Source organism: Gobius niger (genome assembly GCF_951799975.1).
Source record: "Gobius niger genome assembly, chromosome: 10".
NCBI classification, from domain to species: domain Eukaryota; kingdom Metazoa; phylum Chordata; class Actinopteri; order Gobiiformes; family Gobiidae; genus Gobius; species Gobius niger.
Genome location: NC_136861.1, coordinates 12,829,460 through 12,849,594, shown reverse-complemented (window position 1 = coordinate 12,849,594; position 20,135 = coordinate 12,829,460). Strand labels below are relative to the sequence as shown.

The 20,135-nt window shown below is 39.6% G+C and overlaps 2 protein-coding genes across 2 annotated transcripts in view; both read right to left on the bottom strand.

Moving 5' to 3' along the window:
* kcnh4a (potassium voltage-gated channel, subfamily H (eag-related), member 4a) overlaps positions 1 to 7,090 on the bottom strand; it is a 36,735-nt gene extending 29,645 nt beyond the window's left edge. Inside the window, exon 1 of the mRNA XM_079564371.1 lies at positions 6,879 to 7,090. Coding sequence (XP_079420497.1) covers positions 6,879 to 6,954 — 76 coding nt within the window. The 5' untranslated portion in view covers positions 6,955 to 7,090. The remainder of the gene's footprint in view (positions 1 to 6,878) is intronic.
* Positions 7,091 to 12,532: 5,442 nt separating this feature from the next.
* hcrt (hypocretin (orexin) neuropeptide precursor) lies at positions 12,533 to 16,003 on the bottom strand. The gene is made up of 2 exons (XM_079564694.1): positions 15,690 to 16,003; positions 12,533 to 13,042 (listed from the first exon to the last, which is right to left on the bottom strand). The coding sequence occupies exons 1-2, from the start codon at positions 15,750 to 15,752 to the stop codon at positions 12,692 to 12,694; spliced, it is 414 nt and encodes a 137-aa protein (XP_079420820.1). The 5' UTR covers positions 15,753 to 16,003; the 3' UTR covers positions 12,533 to 12,691.
* Between the last annotated feature and the right edge of the window lie 4,132 nt (positions 16,004 to 20,135).

The following is a 20,135-nucleotide window of genomic DNA, read 5'->3' as shown; positions in this document are numbered from 1 at the left end:
TTTTGGGCTTTAGCTATTTCTTTTTCCATATATTAAACAATATATCTACAAAAATGCTAAATAAATGTCATATAGATAAGAAAAGCGCTTCACAAATGAGTGCATTCTTGTCTTTTGTGCTTATCTTTACCTTTTCAAATGTAAATCCATCCATCCATCTATCCGCAAAATTGAGTGAAACATGTAACTTTGGTTTTCTCTTTTCCATTTCTCTGTGTATTTAAGCCCGGAACTGTGGAAACACCGAATTAGTTTAACTTTTGTCAGAATCGACTCCTACATAACACATTTTAAGCAACAATCATTGTGCTCTCCCTTCATTACTTCTAATTGCACACATTCAACTCAAGGGTTATTGCAAGACTAATTATCTTCTTCTTCAGTGAACACAGACGCAACATAGCAATTAGCAAAACATATTAAATACAAAGGGAAGAGCGAGGATTTTCATTAACTGAATGATCAAAATCTGGTTTCATCTTGGTTTTGGTGATGGCTTCCTACAGTGAATTTTGAACTTTTAGATTCAACAAAGGCTTTCAACTATTCAACAATGATACTAAACTCAGGATCAAACCAGGATTACAACATCTGACAATGAACACCACACAAGAGCTGCACCTAAACCAGGAACAAACCAGGTCTAGACGAGGACTGATCACCGCAGAACCACCCCACGGGTTTCTTGGAGCATGATTAATGTTTTGTTCTGTGTGTCAGGATAATCTGAACTGCTGCACTTCATTAACGTCAGGTGATTGCTTTAACCGTGTATAAAATGGTGCATAATTACCTACAATTGTCATCAAGTTTCTCTGTTTTGAGCTGCGTAACCTGTATGCGACAGTGTTTATTTGCTCCTTGTGGATGTCATAGAACAAATATTTGAATGTTTTCAGTACCTTGAACTATAAATGTAAACTAATGTGTGTATGTAGACTTAACTTTTTACTAGTGGTGGGACTCGAGTTAATTACAGGTCTGTAATTAATGAATCACATTTTAATCAAAAGCCAAAAACAACCATTTTTGACACCTAGATTATTCAATAATTAGATAGAAACATGAGTTCAACAACGGATGTATTTATTATTGTTAATCTGTATAGTTATTCAAGTAACAGAGGCCAAGTGCATGTATATCTATTTAGCTTTCAAGTGTTTTAGGAACTCTGATCACTCATGTAACTAGTAGAGTTCATTAAACAGTAATAATACTGCCACATTTATATGAAAGCAAAAAATAAATAAAGCAAAAGTGCCATAAAACAGCACCTTTAAGTGTTTAACAATTGCTGTAAACAGAAATCAAAGTGCCATTTCTTAAACTGACAAGTGTTAGGGTTATTGTGGCTCAGAGTGGGCGTGGCTGGAGCGTTTGTTTGAGGCTAACGCTAACACTAGCATCGAGGACGTCTCTGTGTTTGCCCAACATGTTTTACATTGAGATGGTATTTTAGACTTGAGTAACTACGGTGGAAGGAGAACTCTTTTTTACACAACCGGCACACAGCAGTACAACTGTCTATCGTCCCATCAGGATGTTTTTGAAACAAAACGTGCACGTCCATTGCTGTTGTGGGTGCATGTGCGTCAGATATACGGGCGTACCAGAAACACACAAATAGAAAGGTTTCGGCTTAGGGGCAAATCGGGGTAATACGACTAATTGCGTTAAAGTCCCACCCCTACTTTTTACAAAATTTATGACTATCTATAATTAGTAATTTTGTAAATGCACCAAGTCACGTCGTTGTTTGTACATTTTATATATTCAGAGTTTGTATTTCCTGTAAAGCCTCTTGTGACTCCTCCACTGTGCTGCAGGTGTGGGGGCTCTTGGTCCCTCGTCACTGGTTCAGAAGGAGAAATAAAACCTGGTATTCTGTTTCTGATGATTAATTAATGTTGGCACTGTACAATTTATCCAGGGACCACAGACCTCGCTCATACTGAGTCCGAAACTTTCATCGATGTTTCTGTCTCTGTCAAATAAACAAGATAAATAAACATATAAAAGAACTACCTTCAGGGGCTGAAATAAACCAGGTCTAGTTAGCCTCATTAAAATGTACCTGTAGATATAATTCCTTTGTCTACTTTGCAAGAGCTCATAATGCTCTGCTTGGGCTGATTTCATGCTGGGGGCAGCAGTTTGATGAGACTTTAAAATAATGACCTGTGTTGTACTTTTAAGTCATGTTTACATATGAACAGCTTTCACCCATTACTAAACATTAACATCACTCGGCTTTCGATTCATTTTACGTTTGTGTTAAAGCATGGGATTCAACATCTTTTCCTTTGCCAAGCTGTCTCTGTATCGGTGTTTTATCCGCCCACTCACACGGCCCAAAGACATACTGTGCCAGCCAGCAGTGAGACAACACAACATGTTGCACAGAATTGGCCAAACATTCGTGCAAAAACAAAAAAAAAGATTACAGATTTATATTGAATTTACAGTTGACAATTGTGTTGCAAGTAAAGAAAAAGTCCTTAAAAATATATATATATAATTGAGGTTATCAAGGAATACGTCACTTAAGCAATGGTAGAAACCAGATAACCCGTGGATGTAAATGATGTCTGAGTTGCTGAGATTGTTTTACATTTTAATGTTAATAATCATTAGCATTAAAATGTAAGTAAGTTAGTTTGGGTGTAAAACCGTAAGTTAGTTAGTAACTTAGTAAATTATCTAGCTTGTTAGTAAGTAAGTAAGTACGTATGCTATGAAGTTCTTAAATTAGAAACTGAAGTTATCTAGATAGTTAGCAAGATAGCAAGTAAGCAAGTTGGTTATTAGTAAGTTGGATATTGTGTTAGTAAGTTAGTAAGTTAACTGGTTAGTTAGTTAGATAGCAAGCAAGTAAGCAAGTTATTAGTAAATCTTTCTTTATTTCAGACTCAAAAAAAAGGCCCACAGTAAGTTAGCTAGTGTGTTAGTAAGTTAGTCAGTAAGTTAAAGCAGTACTAAGCAACTTGTTTACCTTAATAAATCCTTTTCATAGTCCCTCTGGGGGTAATACAAGTGTTGATGGGATGATTGGGGGGTCTTTCATCTCCCCCTGGTGTCAGAAAACCACAATTGCAGCTTTTCTTGCTCCGACCTGGAGCACCAATACACACTAATTGAATCACGAAAAAGATGCTAACAGGCTAACGGGCAAAGCTAACTGTGGGCCTCATTTACACCAAGTACGTTACGTCCACGGTCTGTTTTACGTACGTCTGCCATAATAATAGGAAATGAATATAATCAATCTGGTGGTTTACACCTGTCCGTCAGGTGTACGTCATGTCTATGGCTACGGCCACGGTCATCAAAAGCTTTTTTCTACTGTGCAGTAGTTTCTTTATCCTGCATACTGAGCCATGTGCTCCACATAAAAGGCCAAAACACTGGATAATGGCCTATAGTTTTAACAGCGATGTCAAGGCGGAACTGCCTCTCCGTATTTCGTTGGGACAATAAACAGCGTAACACCACAAAGTAACAACATCTCCTGGGAAAAGTTTGCCCCGCGACCCCATCTCGTCTCTAAAGATATTTAGCCGAAATAAGCTAAAGCTAAAGCTGGGTCTCTCCACCGTGACTGCGCTGAGACCCACCACACGGCCCGCCTTTCTTTTTCTCTCACACAAACTCGCGACGATTTGAAACTCCGGGGACCGAGAGCACGTTTGCTTCAGACGTTGGATATGAGGATGGGGATGATCGGAGGAGAACAGGGAGCATTTCAGGTTTGGGGCCATTACACTGTATTATTTAGTGCCTGACTGACTTGATAAATGACCTCCAAATGCTTTTCAAATACAATAGAAGTCTAAAATATTTAGTGTCTTCATGTTTTAGTGTTTCTAAATGTTTCTTAAAACATGTAACAATCGGATTGAATAATTGGATTCTCTAAGTAACCACCGGTCTCTCCTGGACAATGTTTTCAAACAATCGTACTTTCCTTGCAATTTTTTTTTAAGAGGCCAACATAATTTGAAGTAATAGCACTGAAATATTGATATATCCGTTGTTTGTGGTATTATATGCAGAAGAAGTAGGAAGTCAACATGTGGCTTTGTTTGACCCAATCCGTCAGTGCTGAGTTCACTGTGTCATGTGTCGAGTTTTGCCTCATACGCTGCAGCCTGAGGACTCTTTGCACAATACAAGCCACGGTCAAGTCCAGGTTAGAGCGTGTCGCACAGTGAAGCTCCCTGGGCTATTTTGGTACGCAGTATCATAGCATTTCAGGAAAATAATAATAACTAAGAAACTATACTCTTTCTTTGGGAGCTGTTCATCTCATTAGACTTTTTATAGATCGTCAACTAGAATCTTGTTGTTCTTTATCGTGACAGCATTGCAGAAGTTGTCAAACATGATAATAAAACAGAAATGCATAAGGAGGGTTAGGAATGAGTTTGGACCTCAACGAACAGGTTAAAAATCATCTTTTATTGTTTGTAAAAAGAATTATTATAGAGTAAGCATCAATATTGAGAAATGCAACTCTTTTAGTTGGGGCACACTTCAGCGATGACGATTAAATTATATTATTGAGCATAATATTGAAGACTATACAATAATCCAGAAAACTAAGCTACATGACATCTCAGACATCTGGGATTACTTAGCAGAGGAGATTTTCCAAAATAAAATCAACTTCTGCATTTGTCAGGTCTAAGTTCAGCAACATTATGAGCCCAAATGATGAGATAAGCTGACGACCTGAACATCCCGAATGACCAGGTTATTCCATCAATGGAGTTCTTTTTCCCTGATGGCACGGGAACATTCCAAGTGACAAGACTCACATTGTGAAAGAGTGGTTCAGGGAGTATGAGACATTATTTTCACACATGGATTGGCCACTATAGAGTCCAGATCTAAACCCCATTAAGAATCTTTGGGATGTGCTGGACTAGACTTTGCACACGTGCTCACACTCTCCCATCATCAGTACAAGATCTTGGTGAAAAATGAACACAACACTGGATCTTTTGACATTGCAGAAGCTTATTGAAACAACGCCACAGCTGTAATCAACGCTAAAGACGGTCCAACAACAAATATTGCTACTTGTGAAGGCTCTCAGTCGTCCAGGGATTATTCATTGTAGTAGGGATCGTTGTTATGACTGGGTTAGTTGAGGAAACTGGACAATTCATTTTTCTAATTCAATTGGTTTTAAAGACATGCTTTTAATCCGAATGTAGGGTTAGGGTTATGTACTTCACAGCAGACAACATCTCGCACAACATTTGTGACCTATTGGTGGGGCAGGTTGGCCGTTTTGCCCACTGTCTAGATTTAGAAGTGTATTAGTATGTTAGCCAGAACTCGAGCTAAGCCAATGCTAGCGCGACAGACTAGTTGCCATAGTAAATCTAAAACTAAAATCCTAAATTAGCAAGGCTACAGATTGTGTACGTTATTTTGTATTTTCATTTTACTTATTATGATTGTTTAATTGTTAAAAAGGTTACAAAGTAGAATAAACAGAAGCTCTGCTACTGTCAAACGGCAGACAACATCTCGCACAACATTTACGTTTTTTGTCATGTTGTGTTCAAAGATAATAAAGTTCATTCTTCATCAAGTGTGGAAAACATGCTTTTAATTAAAATTTACAACAAAAAACTGTATTTATTGTTAATCTCAAATAAAATTGTACATTGTATTTTTGACCAAACCAGTTTTGTCCTTGTAAGCAGTGTTAATTTCGTCGACTAAAATATCTAGTCTTAATTTTAGTCAAAGTGATATAAGACTAAAATTGGACTTAAATTAAATGTATGTTTTTCATGAGACTAAAACGACTAAAGTAAGACTAAGACTAAAAATGAAAAGGAGAGCCTAAAATCATCCAAACTTCTATTGACAGTCTGAAAGAGGCTCATATCATGTAAATTCTCTGCCAAAGAAACACCTCTGAGCTTTGGTCATGTGGGAGAAGCTTCATGAAGCCGAGGACCAAGATTACATATGATTATAATGAATATTATAAAGGCAAAGTCGACTAAATTTGTCTTAAATTTAGTCGACTAAAACTAGACAAAAATTGAAGATATTTTTTTGACTAAATCTCTACTAAAATGGAATTACATTTTCGTCAAAAGACTAAAACTAAATTAAAGTATGTTGTCAAAATTAGCACTGCTTGTAAGTCCGTAACCCTAATAATAATTTGGCATGTAACGCATCACGTGTGCACTGACCGGGAGTCCCTTCTCTGTGCGATTACCCGTGTTTCCTCTGACAAGTCTTTTCTCCGCTGAAGGTTTCCACGGCAACACCTCAGCGCCGTCCGCTAAAATCCACCAGTCAAATGTTTATTGTGCGGATTTAAGGCAATGTCAAAACAATATAAATTGGCTCGATATCCGAAATCAAGTTATACCATAGAAACATTTCAAATTGTTTGGAACAGAATCTGAATCTGGACCTAATCCCTTGAGAATTGTGTTGTCATAATAACGGCTGTGGACTCTCAGTTAAACTCATGGAGATTTTAAAATGGAAATTGTGGCTAATCTGTACACCCTACTGAATGTGTAAATTGACAACATGATGAATGTGAAAATGTTCAGTCTAAGTAAGATCTTCCCTGTGGAAACTTGACTTGACTGTAAATGAGTAAATGAGAAATGAGAATATACCAATAAAAAACAACTTTAACAGAAATATTGACAAGAAAACAGGACATTATGGAGATACATCCCAAATAAGATTAGAATGAGAAAGCACTTTGTTCCAACTTGAACTAAATCAAAAAGTAAATTTGTCCTAACTTAAATCAAATTTAATAATTGGTCAACAACATACCCCATTGTGGCCTTTTCGTCTTAATTAAACATTGAATAAAATGTACTTACGAGTCCCATCAAAGTGGTTGGCGATATTATCCAGGAACGTATTTTGGGGAGCGAGGAGACCCTTCATGACTGGCATCTTGTCTTTCAACTTTTGTGAATCTCCCAAAAAATGACAATAAAATGTTTAAATATTCTTTAAAAAAAAGTGTTGAATCAAAATGCAAAACCTCCACAGAGGAAGCGCTGCAGTTGTTCCAGAGGATGCGTTTGTTTCTGAGCACATCTCTCCTCTCACTCCAGCTCCCGCCTTCCCTCCCTCTCGCATCACCCCTCCCCCATTCTCTCTCCTGCTGCCTGTTCACTGTAAACACTTCACAGAATAAAGAATAAAAGTGGTTGTTGACCTGACACTGTGAGGGCGGCATGGTGGCGCAGTGGTTAGGGTCCCGTGTTTGATTCCTGGGCCGGATGTGGTTCTTTCTGTGTGGAGTGTCCATGTTCTCCCCGTGCCTGCCCTGGTGCTCCGGTTTCCCCCACCACTAAAACATGCACAGTAGGTTCTCGAGATAGGTGATTCTGACCATTACACTGGCATGACTGCAGCTGCCCACAGCTCCTCACGGGTCGCCCCACCAGCGTCAGAGGATTTCAAATTTCCCTACAGGGCAGTGAGGTACACTTTACCTTACAGTGTAATTGTATTAAGTTACAGTATACTGAATACTTTTTTTCTATTTTGTAACATATTCTGTTAGATTTTGCCCAATCAGAGTATTGAGAATATGTTCACGATGATTTGCATTATATTTTTGTATAAATATGGCATGTAATTAAAAACGTGAACGCATGTTTTGAAAAGCCTCCTACGTAAACACTTGTTACTAGGGCTGGGACAAAATATCGGATTGGACTTGGATCGCAATAGTTTTTTTTTGCAAAACCAAGTATCAACACTTATCGCAAGTATCGCAATACTTTCAATACTTGTATTGTATTGTGCTTGGAGGCATTTTTTATCATACACTCCTTTTTTTCCCAATAACCGTTACAGCACGTTCTTACATTTTGTGCTAATGCACTTTTCAATCTAAACCCTTCAGTAAATGTCAAATGGCATTTGGTTTATAAACTTTGGACACACAACATTTTACGGCAAACATATCACTTACTATAATTACTTACTGTATCGCAATATCGGATCGGCCCCTGGGTATTGTGATATGTATCGGATCGTGACAAAAGTGGATCATCCCAGCCCTACTTGTTACATTACAAATCAAAACAGGAAAAGTGAGTGATTCTGAGGGTGTGACAGGTGCTCTCCTCAGACTGGGCCAGCGTTGCCAGATCAGGAAGGATTTGACTTGATTAAGGCTCTATAATGCAGGTACAGGAGGTGGAGTAATCAAAAGTAAAAAAAGGAGAAGTCTGGGGCACTCTGTTAGGTGAAAAAATAGATGTCTTTTAATGGAAAGCCTACGCGACACAAAACAAGACATTAACAGCACAGGTCAACACGATCAAAGTGTCCATTAGAAAAATCATGAGTCATTAAAAAGAGGGCAGAGGTCAGAGATGCGGCAGCTTTGGCCTGAGAAACCGCTTCTGCTGCACTCACACACTTCGCCCTGACGAAGACACGTTGTGTTGAAACGCGTAGGCTTTCTATTTAAGGACATCTATTTTTTCACCTAACAGAGTGCATCAGACTTCTCTTTTTTTTAACTTTTGATTACTCCACCTCCTGCACTTGCTTTATAGAACCTTAATCAAGTCAAATCCTTCCTGAACTTGTTACATTACATTGGAGAAACCAAACAAGTGTTACAGAAGAGGCTTTATCAACACCGCAGGGAAAGCACAAGCAGCCCTCTGTCAGCTATTCACCTCCACCTCAGAGCCACCAACCACTCCTAGGAGGACCGACAGACAGCTAAAATTTTAGCTAAAGAAAAACGTTGAATGAGGAGCCAAAGAACCAATCCATGAACAGGAATGGAGGGCTCTGTCATGTTAATAAGGCTGAAACTCAGCCCAGGACAGATCAATAAGCAGGTCATTAGCAGTGATCAGCTGAGATTAGGGTCATTCAGACTGAAATGTATGCGTGATTTAGGTCATTAGGACGTAGAATTTCAAAGATATATAATACAAGGATGTTTACCTACAGGTGAGAATAGCTAGAGGGGAGGGACTAAACCAAGCTGAACTCCTCCCAGTGGTCTGAGCTGAACCGTATTTTTATTATATTTTAGGTCATTTTAAAAGTTCTTTCTCAATAATGTTGTGCAATATGAAGCTGAAATGTAATAATTGAGTTCTGGGATGTATTCCTTTGTTTTTAGCATATTGTATTCTAAGACTCCAAAAAAGGGTAAATCAAAACAACTGGACTCTCAAATAAAAGAGCACCAGTATAGTTACTGTAGATACATATTATAAATACATGTATTCTGTTCCGACTAGCACTGACCTTGTCTTTCTGTGACCTCTCTCCAAGAAAAAGATGAAGAGGACAATTGTAAAAGCCAGATATTTACCTTGAAAGGCCCTAAACCTGATTTTTCCCGTCTAAGCCTTCGTGCATGAATATCGTCGTTCTCTGTACAGTAATTATGTTATCAATCATGAACTTGCAGTAGTTGCTTATTTTGTTATCACGTTTACTGCTTGTTGAAAGTAGTGAAATATACTTATGATGGAAGGAGCTCAAAGTGGTGGGACAATGGGTGGCACAGATGACGATAGCCGCCCATTGTCCCACCACTTTGAGCTCCTTCCATCAGGGCAGAGATACAGACTTCCTTGTGCGAAGAAAAATGTTTACAGGAATTCTTTTGTTCCCTTTGCCATCAAGGAGCTGAATAAGTTGTAAGTATTAATGTCGTTCAGTCAGTCTGTTCCTTTTTCCTCTTCTTTAATGAAGTGTACCTGCTGCTACTGTGTCTGCAGTGAACTGATTTTATAATGAACTGATTTTATTATGTACATTGTTGGGCAAATGTATTACTGTAGAATGTATGAGCAAGCCCAAGGCAAATTTCTGCCATCTTGTGAATGGTAGACAATAAAGTTTTTTCTATTCTATACTATTCTTATAAACTCTGAAAAAATGGGATGTTAGAAATACATTAGGAAAGTAGGTAAAAAAAAGAAGAAAAAAATGAATGGAGAGGGAAATTGAACATTGAATGAATCTCCCATCCTCAATTCAGATTAAAGTGCAGTTATATATATTTTTCTAAATATTGCTAGTTTTACAGCAGAAAAATGGCAAAAAAGTTCTATATTCAGTGGGCTGAGCTGGGACTCCCTCATTGGCTCAGTGATACAACAGCCACAACCATGAAATACAATTAAAACACTGTGAAGATGTACATGATTCTACGCATATTATAATATCGTTGTGCTGTATTGTTACCATCTCATATATGTTGCATGTTTCTGTGTTAACATCACGCAGTACAAACTTGGCAATAAATACACAGACCCCAATGGAGCGATCAAGCGAGCTGAATCACTACATAATGGCGGGTTATTACAGGTTCACTGCTGTGGGTAATCACACTCATATAGCACTTCTGACAGTCATCACCTGTGCTATAGAAATGGAATCACAGGACAAAGGAACATGACTGACATTTGTAGGTTAAAGTGTTTGTTCTGATGCAACGATGACAAGCTGTGACCCAATTGAGACTTTAATTTGTTTTTAGAATGTAAAATACTGTCATTGTAACGGACTCATGTACTGTTTCTACACTCTTTCAATAAAGGATTACATTAAATTAAATTACATTTCTGGTGAAGCCTAGCAACCGACTGCAAATGGCTCCTCGACCAGCCAGTTTAGAGCCACTAATCTGAATCAACCATTGTACATGTTTTGGGTTGATGGGGTATAAATGGAGTACCTGAAGGAAACCTATACATGCAGACTTCACCCTTACCCAAAATGCTCTGGAATCGGGGCATTGACATTATAATGTTGAAGCAGAAATGCCGCCTGCCCAAGTCTTTCCCTTTAGTTCAGCACCATCTTGTGGACTTTGAAACCACAATTTCAAAAACGTGCCGTGATTCTTTAAATATTTTGTAATCGAGGACCTTTGGGTTTGAAAGAGATCTGAACATTTTGCTTATGAAATTCAATTAACGATATATAGAACTATTAAAGCCACACTGCGTAATATTGAATAAAATACAAGAATTTATTTTTATCACAGATACTTTATGGTTAAAAAATGCCTGGGAAAAAAAGACCAAACAAAGCAGCTCACCTCTCTTTCTTATTGTAGGGTAACATCCGTTTTGCCCCAGAAAAGTATTTTTAAAAAAAAGTAGTACTAGTAATTTGTTGGGTAAAATAAGCCTGAAAGTTTGTATTGCATCATGATTTGTTGATGGTCCTTAACCTCTTACCCTCCACTTTAACTAAGCACATTTTCTCCAGTTCAGTTTTACCCAAATCTGAAAGCTTCTTGACTGATGCTTACAGCCTATAGGCCAGTGTAGTGCCTCATTTGAAAGCTAAGGCCTACAACTTATCTTAACTTTTTTGTCGCCACGTTTTTATCACATTTTTGATGCGTTTTTCATCTCAGTTTTTCCTCATTTTTGTCACGTTTTCATAGTTTTTTTTGTTTGTTGTTTGACACCTTTTATTTACGTTTTCATCTCGTTTTTGTCACTTTTTCACTTTTCAGACATGCTTTTGTTGCACTTTCGTTGCATTTCCCTCCTTGTTTTTGCCTCATTTTTGTCACGGTTTTGATGCTTTGTTCAAGAAGCTTTTGATTTGGGTAAAGCCAAACTCTTGACAAAATACCTTTTTAGTCAAAATTGGACGAAATGGGTAAAAATGAGGTGTAGGGCCATTAAGACCTGACTGCAACGTTCCTGGGAGCGGGACGTCTCCAGCTCCTCTTTTTGAAGATGTTGACTAAAGGCCACCAAATACAAGGCCGTGGGAACCCAGGGTGCTGAGGGCGCTACAGCACCCCCTGGTGGATAGTTTGCGAAATGCAATGGGGTAAAATTTGTCCCTCATCACCCCCTAACAAAAATATCTTCCCACATCTTTGACAAAATATAACGTTTATACTGTATATGCTAACCTGTTACTTGTTACTGTTACCTGTTACTTAGGGTTAGGGTAATGAGGTTAGGAACGGCAAATGCGATAGAGGTTTAGGGTTAGGTTGTGTTTAAGTTGTGTTTCATCCACACAGATCTCACACATATTTTTAGAAACTAGAAGGTCTTGGCTTTCAAATGAGGCATCACTCATCATTATCAAGCCCTCCAGTCAATGCGCTTTGAGATTTGGATATACATAATTGCTAACCATAACCCTCAGATGGCAGGTAACAAGGTGAGGCCTTAGAAGCACGTTTTGTAGAATCCAAAATGTTATGCAGGTTGGCTTTAAGTATGTCAACTGTAGATATATTTTTTACAGTCGTCTGTCCTTTCTAGGGATTTTTCAGTGCCAGATTAGCTTCTAAAATGTCCTCCAGATTGATGGAGAAAGCCTGGTTATCTGCAGGAAACTCAGATAGGCCTGGATTTGAAGCAGGGATCTTCTTGCCGTGAGCTTACTACTTGCAATATAGAGTAAAAATGCAATGACGTCTGTATAATACAATTCTTATAATAGCTTTCAAGCATTTTACAAACAGTGTAAGTCCATTGAGCACACGCACGCAACCATTATCACTTTTATTACACCACAGTGCATCATATCTGTACAGTGCCATTTTCCCCAGGTCAGAAAATGCATTAAGAAGAACCATGAAAAGTAATTGAAATACATACATTTTTACATCGGCGAATGGAGTTTACAGAGTCCAGTATTTGTGCATCTCTCGCTCTTAAACCGGTAACGTTGTGGATATCCCGGCTTGCCCCATCCAGTCCCGCTCCACTGTCCTCTTACCCATGGTGAGGATTCCCGACGCCTGGTTTCCGAGGTTTCCGTGCAGGAGGTGCTGGAGTCGGCTCTGTAAGCGGTATTCCTCCTCTGACCGTTTGCCCAAAGTCAGTATCCCGGCCGAGGCGTCACCCCCGGGGAGGGTCCTGCCCACGGCTCGGACGCCCCCTGGCCGACAGAGGAGCAGGTAGAGCCGGCACGAGGAGGGGGGCAGCCGGCAGCATTCGGACACGGGGTTGGCGCCGGTGGACGATTCGGAGAGGAGGAGGAGCAGGACCAGCAGCATGGCTTTCTGAAGCAAGAGAGAGCAACAACAAATCATTCTTTAAGGCCTTTGTGCCGAACACCCTTTAAGCGTCTTCGCACCTCGAGCTCTTTCAGTACATGTCACCCCTTTGACACACTTTAAGATAGACTGTGGTGCTGGGCTGATGCTGGATGGAACGTTTTAGCTCCTGCTCTGAAGCAATAAGCTAAAGGTTTGTGGTACCTACTGGCATGTTGAGCCACATTATACTGGGGGGAAAAAAAGCGGGGAGGAGAGGTAGGTCCCACTCTCGAAACTACACCAATATTATATATTAAAGTAATAGTCTGTAAGCTTAAATGTTTCACACATTTTGGCCCCTCCATACCTCGCAGACCTCCGACAACGCCACCGCCCATCCCGTCGCCTCCGCTCTGCCGACTCAAACCCCGTCGCCTCTGCTCTGCCGACTCAAACCTTCTCAAACCAATCACCCAATCAACGCACCGAACCTTGGGGGACCAAGCCTTTGCCTTTGCCTCTGGAACTCACTCCCCATCCACATCAGAAACTCAGACTCAAAAAACTGCTCAAAACTCACTTGTTTCAGCTCTCCCATCTTTGCTTGTTTGTCTCATTTGTAAAGCATCTTTGAGTTCCTTGAAAAGCGCTGTATAAGACTTATTATTATAGATCGTGTATAACTGACTGCCTGGGTCTGAAATTTGAGGTAACATAAGTAATATTAAATAAGAATACTTTTTCTAAAGTCCCTGCCTTTGCTGCTTTTAGCAACTGATGAGAATCCCCGGGATACCACGTTGATGAATGAGACAAGCTTTTCCTGTGAACTGACCTGTCAGGTCCAATCAGGAGGGAGAGGGAGGGGCTTGATCATTTACTTTTGAAAATTGCGTTCCTGCTCTCCTCATTTTGCAAACTAAGAAGGGCTTTCTGTTTAAAGAGGGGAGGAATTTGATTGTTTACTTTTAAATTTCACTCTATCTCTCCTCACTTTGCAAACGTACAGACTATCACTTTAATAAACAAGAGTCTTATATTGATGAGTTTAGATGCAACATTTTAATAGTTGGTGCCCCCTGCCCCAGAACCTGAGATCTTTACTCCGCCCCTACATCAGCAGTGCACATCAGCTCAGACGCGCCTTCCCCTCTTTTCTTTCTGACTTGCCGCTGTGAGCACAGGCACAAGAGAATACGACATGACGCGTAGAATTTTACCCATTAAATAAAATTGAAACACAAGCATTTATTTTATGACAGATATTTTCATCATTGAAAAGTACCTCATAAATGTACAAACAAACATTTATGAGGCTCACCCCTCCTAAGATATGACTGGGAGTGGGTACGTCTCCAGCTCGTCTCCATGGAGATGTAACGAAAGGCAGTAGAATTTGAGATTTAAACTGGTTAGTTTTTCATCCTGATGCAAATAGGTACATTATAAATAGGGGCCCCCGTGCAGACTTTTGCAGTTGGCCCCTCCCAGCTAGGGGTCGCCCCTGGAGGCAAAACTCTTTTCCAGCGTACTGCCATATTATGTTGCAAATATCTTTCTGTCTTTACATAACCACTATATTTGAAAAAAAAACATGTATTGTAAAATGTTGAAAAAACAAACAAACAAACAAAAAACTGGCTGAATTGTTGAATTGTTATGAATATTTACTCAGGGAGACTGCGCCCAAAAATGAAATTTTCTGTGAATTTTGTACATTTTAAGTTTGCTATCTTAACCTCTTAACCCTCACCTTAAGCACATTTTCTCCAGCTCGGCTTTACCCAAATCTAAATCTTCTCGACTGGAGCTCACAGACTATAGTCCAGTGTAATGCCTCATTTGAAGGCTTTTTTGTGGATCTTTCGTTGCTTTTTTGGGGGTATTTTTTGAAGTACAGTATTTTCATTCTCATTTTCGTTGCTGTTTTGACATTTTGTTCAAGAAGCTTTATAGATTTGGGAAACTGGAGATAATGTGCTCGGTTCAGGTGGAGATTATGAGCGAGATTGTGTGCGGGAGATTTTATTTATTTTCCAAGTGAAGCGTCCTCCTCTCCTCCTCTCTTACGCACCTGTCGCCTTAATGTGCAGAGCAAAATTGAATTTTTCTGTGAATTTTTTAAGTTCGCTTTCTTAACCTCTTAACCTCCGCCTTAAGCACATTTTCAGTCCGTGATACACTGGACTGTAAGTCTGTAAGCTCCAGTCGAGAAGATTTAGATTTGGGTAAAAATATGCTTAAGGCGGGGGTTAAGAGGTTAAGAAAGCGAACTTAAAAAATTCACAGAAAAATTCGTTTGAGTAAATATTCATAACACAATTCAGCCATTTTTATTGGCAAAAAATGCGTAATGAAATCGGAATAAAGGGTCAGTTTAAAATGGAAGGAAGCTTGCAACACATTTCTTTATCTTGTATTTATGTCTTTAATGGAGAGCAAAAGTTTGAGTGTCTCGACTTGAAACACCATTAAAATTTTTGTACAATATACTTATTTCTACACTGATTAAATTTTTTTAACAGTTTTTATTATTTAATCATGGTCAATATTTATATATTTTCCTATGCAGGGCTGGGACGTAGACGCTACAGTCGCCCAGAAAACTATAAAACATCACAATACAAAGCATTTTCCATATTAACATGTTAAATGAGTTGAAAGCACTCACCCTGCTTTTGTTATCCATCCCAGTGGGTTTGAGAAAGTGCCCGGTGACTCCGCCTGAAGTCATCTGAAATTCTGCTGCTCCCAAGAGGACCAGGGCGCACCTTTATATAGCTCCGCTCTCCATCGCATTAACACCCAAAACTTAAACAAAAGCCGCCGATGTTCTCTCTCGGTGGGTACTTGATAATTAGTCTCCTAGGATGTTCTCTGGATCTTTGATGAACTGTAGCCATGGCATTTGTCGACGCATACCGACGCTCCATTAGGGGATGCTTGTGTGGTGAGTCGATGAGGGACAGAAGTCAATTAGCTGATAGAAAAGCAAGCGCGAGCCCAAAAATATCACCGTCCAAACAACACAAAGAGGGTAAAAAAGGGCTTTTTCATAAACTGAATGGGAAGTTTGTATGTACGTGTCATGCTAATAAGGTCGGAGCTGTTTTTTTCTCCCCCAAAGCGAACAAAGGGACCTGATGCATCAGTGGTGGTAGACAATGAGCTACATGCATAATCATTACATTTAGAGGCACGACGGACGTGTTAATACCATTGCAATTGAAGTTCAAAATGTAATACTATTTTCACTTCATTGTTTGAAGAAGAACTAAGTAATTTGTTTACCTTAATAAATCCTTTCCGTAGTCCCTCTGAGGGTAAAACAAGTGTTAATGGGATGATTGAGGGGTCTTTCATCTCCCCCTGGAGTCTCTGGCCAGAAAACCACACATGCAGCTTTCACTGCTCCGACCCAGAGGCCCCAATACACACTAATGTAATCATAAAGAAGAAGCTAACAGGCTAGCGGGCAAAGCTAACTGCGGGCTAGCACCACTTAAACTGTATTTACAGCCAAGTTTGAGTGAAAAAAAAAATCTCCATTGGATGCACAATATCCCTCTCTCCCTTTGTCTTTTTTGTCAGTGTAGTATTTACTCTCACGGACAATTAATGAGTATAAAAAACCACAACATGCTACGACACCTGCAGTGGCGCTTATGGCCTCTTGGGGCATAGGTTACTTAGATCTGCTTTAATTAAGAAACCACATTTTCTAATAATAATGTGCTACATTAAAAAAAAACACACACAATCAAGAGAGGACATGGTGGACTCTTTACAGTTTTACTTTGGCTGGCAAGTAATGACAACACGCGTCAAAACGGGTTTTGTCGGTCTTAGCTTTCAAATGAAGGGTTACACTGGCCTATAGACTGTAAATGTTTAGATTTGGGTAAAGCTGAACTGGATAATAAGTGGTTAAGGATTAAAAGTTACCCACCAATGTTAAACTACAATTGATTTTCATTTTGTTAAACATAAAAGGAAGTATTTCATCTTCAGTTATTATTACAAATTATGTCAAGTTTTTTCAGTTGTCAGGTTTTGGGCCAAATTGGTCTCTGAACATTATAAGTTTTCAGCTGGAAACAAAAAATATGCCTAATCTTCACAATGACATGTTAAAGTGCATATGACACATTAGACTACATTTTCACAGATACGTTGTTAACACAATTGCATTCAAGATTCATGTTAAAATTTTCCCTAAATCTGGCAAAAAAAACACTTTTTATTTTGGAAAAATAAACGCTTCCGCATCGGCCATGGAGACCGGAAGTGACGTAGAACAAAACTGAAAATTGTTAAAGGGGGGTATTATGCAAAATCGACTTTTTCAAGCTTTACATCATGTTATTAAGTCATTCCCTCATTAAAACCATGCCTGAAGTTTTGCCTGGGCACATTCACGTATTTTCGAGTAATCTGTAAAAACTCTGATGGCGGCCATTTTAGGGATAAAACGCCTGATTCCTTCAGGGAACGCCTAGACCTCCAGGATACGCCTCCGACCTTTCGTCACCAGCCGAGTAACCAACCACTGCCCCTCAGCAGAACCCCCTCACCGCAGTGTCTAGCCCTAAGATGTAAACAGAGTCATCATGGAGGATTAGCTTCATGTGTTGTGAACCGGAGCCACAGCAGACTTTTACAAAGACACACATCAGTGTTTCTGTTACCTAAACACCCAGGATTAAAACCGGTGACAAGAACACTTATTTCAGTGTCTGGTTCTGCGCTGGGCCTTGATGATGCCCAGGGCCTCCGGAGAAAGTTAATGCTAAGCTAAACCTCGAGTCATCCCGTGAAAACGAGAAATATGCACACATAAAGTCAATAAAACCACCACACACATAAAGAACCGTTTGACAATGATCACACACGGAGCCTGGCCTGTTGATTTGGAAGTTTATTGCTCACATTTCATCTACAATGGGTCATAGCCAAGTGGCTTTCTCCTGGAGCTAACAAGCTAGCCGCGACAAGCTAACGGGAAAATGCACTGAATACAAGCAGCATATTATGCATTGAAAACGTCACTAAAACAGGCAACTGCTTGAAACAGCCTTTATGATGATGACACACGGAGCCTGGCTTGTTGATTTCGTAGTTTATTGCTCACATTTCATCTACAGTGAGTCGTAGCCGAGTGGTTTTCTCCCGGAGCTAAGGCACTATTAGCCGCGACAAGCTAACAACCTTCACCTTCACAACATTCATTGAAAACAGGCAGCATATTATGCACAAATAACGTCAATAAAGCAGCAACTACTCGAAGCAGCCTTTACGATGATCACACAATGAGCCTGGCTTTACACATTTGTGGTTTATTGCAGACTTTTCATCAACAATGAGCTGTAGTCGAGTATAACAAGCTAACGGGGTAACCTCGAAAAACCATTGTCCACCTGCACAGATAATGTCCGTCTTTTGAATCGGAGGGGCTCCTGCAGATCCTGGTGTCGTCCATGGGGGTATAGTTAGAGATCCATAGGGCATGGCAGATGCAAAGAGATAGCCTCCAAACAGCAGTTATTTTTCAGGCAAGAGCCCCTTCGAAGCTCCGGTGTGGAAGGTTCGTCTCCAAATAATATCCTGTGTGGCCATTGTTCACAAAGTGATAAACAGCAGCTCCTTTCCAACAATAAAAATTAAAATGCACCAATCGTAGTTTCAATACTGTTGAGACAACGACAAAGACAACACACAAACATCTAGTGAACCACAACTACATCACCATGAACCTGGAACAAAATGTGACAGACTAAGGACCAACGATAAGAACAAATGTTGAATTCTGACATTTAAAAAGGTCTTGATGCAATGAATGGAGATAAGCGCTGATAACGCAAAGAAGCTAGCAGGTGAAAGCAAACATGCCCGCCGGCTGCTCACAGATTTATTCAGGATTAGTTTGTTTACGTCACACCACTTTTATGTTGTGCTTTGCATTAACGGGAGAGCGATTCGCTCACGGTAGAGATGTAAAATGACAGTGCTGATGATAAACTTGGCCTCTACACTGTGGCACACAGTGGCCATTACCAAAGCTAACCACAGTAACCATTACCAAAGCTAACCACAGTAGCCATTACCAAAGCTAACCACAGTAGCCATTACCAAAGCTAACCACAGGAGACAAAAGGCTTACAAACGCGGTACAAAGGCTCACAAACACAAACGATACATCAGATCAAGTCTGCAGAATTAAATCACATGTGGATCTGTACCGTGACCGCGCCATAAACAGCAGGATTTGACTCTGGAAGTAAAAACACCGCTAGCATCCGTTAGCATGCGGCCACACACCGTCTGTAGCCTGATATTGGTAACATTGGTCGTGACCACAATTCTATCTCTGAACCATTGCACACTGGAGACAGAGCAGCTCACGATTTTACAAACCCAACGTCATGCAACGTGACATTTTAAATCTTAGACAAATCGCTCAGTGAACACCAGCCCTAACAAGCTAAGAAGCTAACCTCCACAAAACAGCAGTATCTTATAGTAGTCAGGGACCCAAACTCTCTAAAGCTCTTTAAATTGGGTTGAACCTGACACGGTCTGATATATGATTTATTTGTGTTTTTTCTGTTGACTTTGACCCTAAGGACCAATAATTGGAGGGTCTGCTCTGCTGGAAATATTGCGAAAAAAAATCATGGCCATTTTAGTGCATGCACCCTGCATTTTTATCAGAAAAATGTGAAAAACGACTTTTTTCCCTCAAATCCTCAGTGGGTTGAGTAGGCTGTCAATAAATGCATTCCAGATACACAGAACACATGTGCTGAGAACATCCACTGAAAAAATCGCTCTTAAAACACATTTTTGCATCAATTTAATGCAAAAAAATGTGTTGTTTTCTCACTTTTTTCCAATATTTGTATCTTTACTTCATTGGCAATCAACTATTCCACCCAGTTATGGCATCAGTCAATATGCCATTATTTTAAACAGACTGTAGACACATTCCACAGAAAAAATGATCAAAATCCAAACAAAATCATTGGATCTGTGATGATTTAAAGACCAATAAGTGATCAACAGACTCAGAACCTCAGAACTGTCAAAAGTCACTTTTGACACTGGTCCATATTTTGGT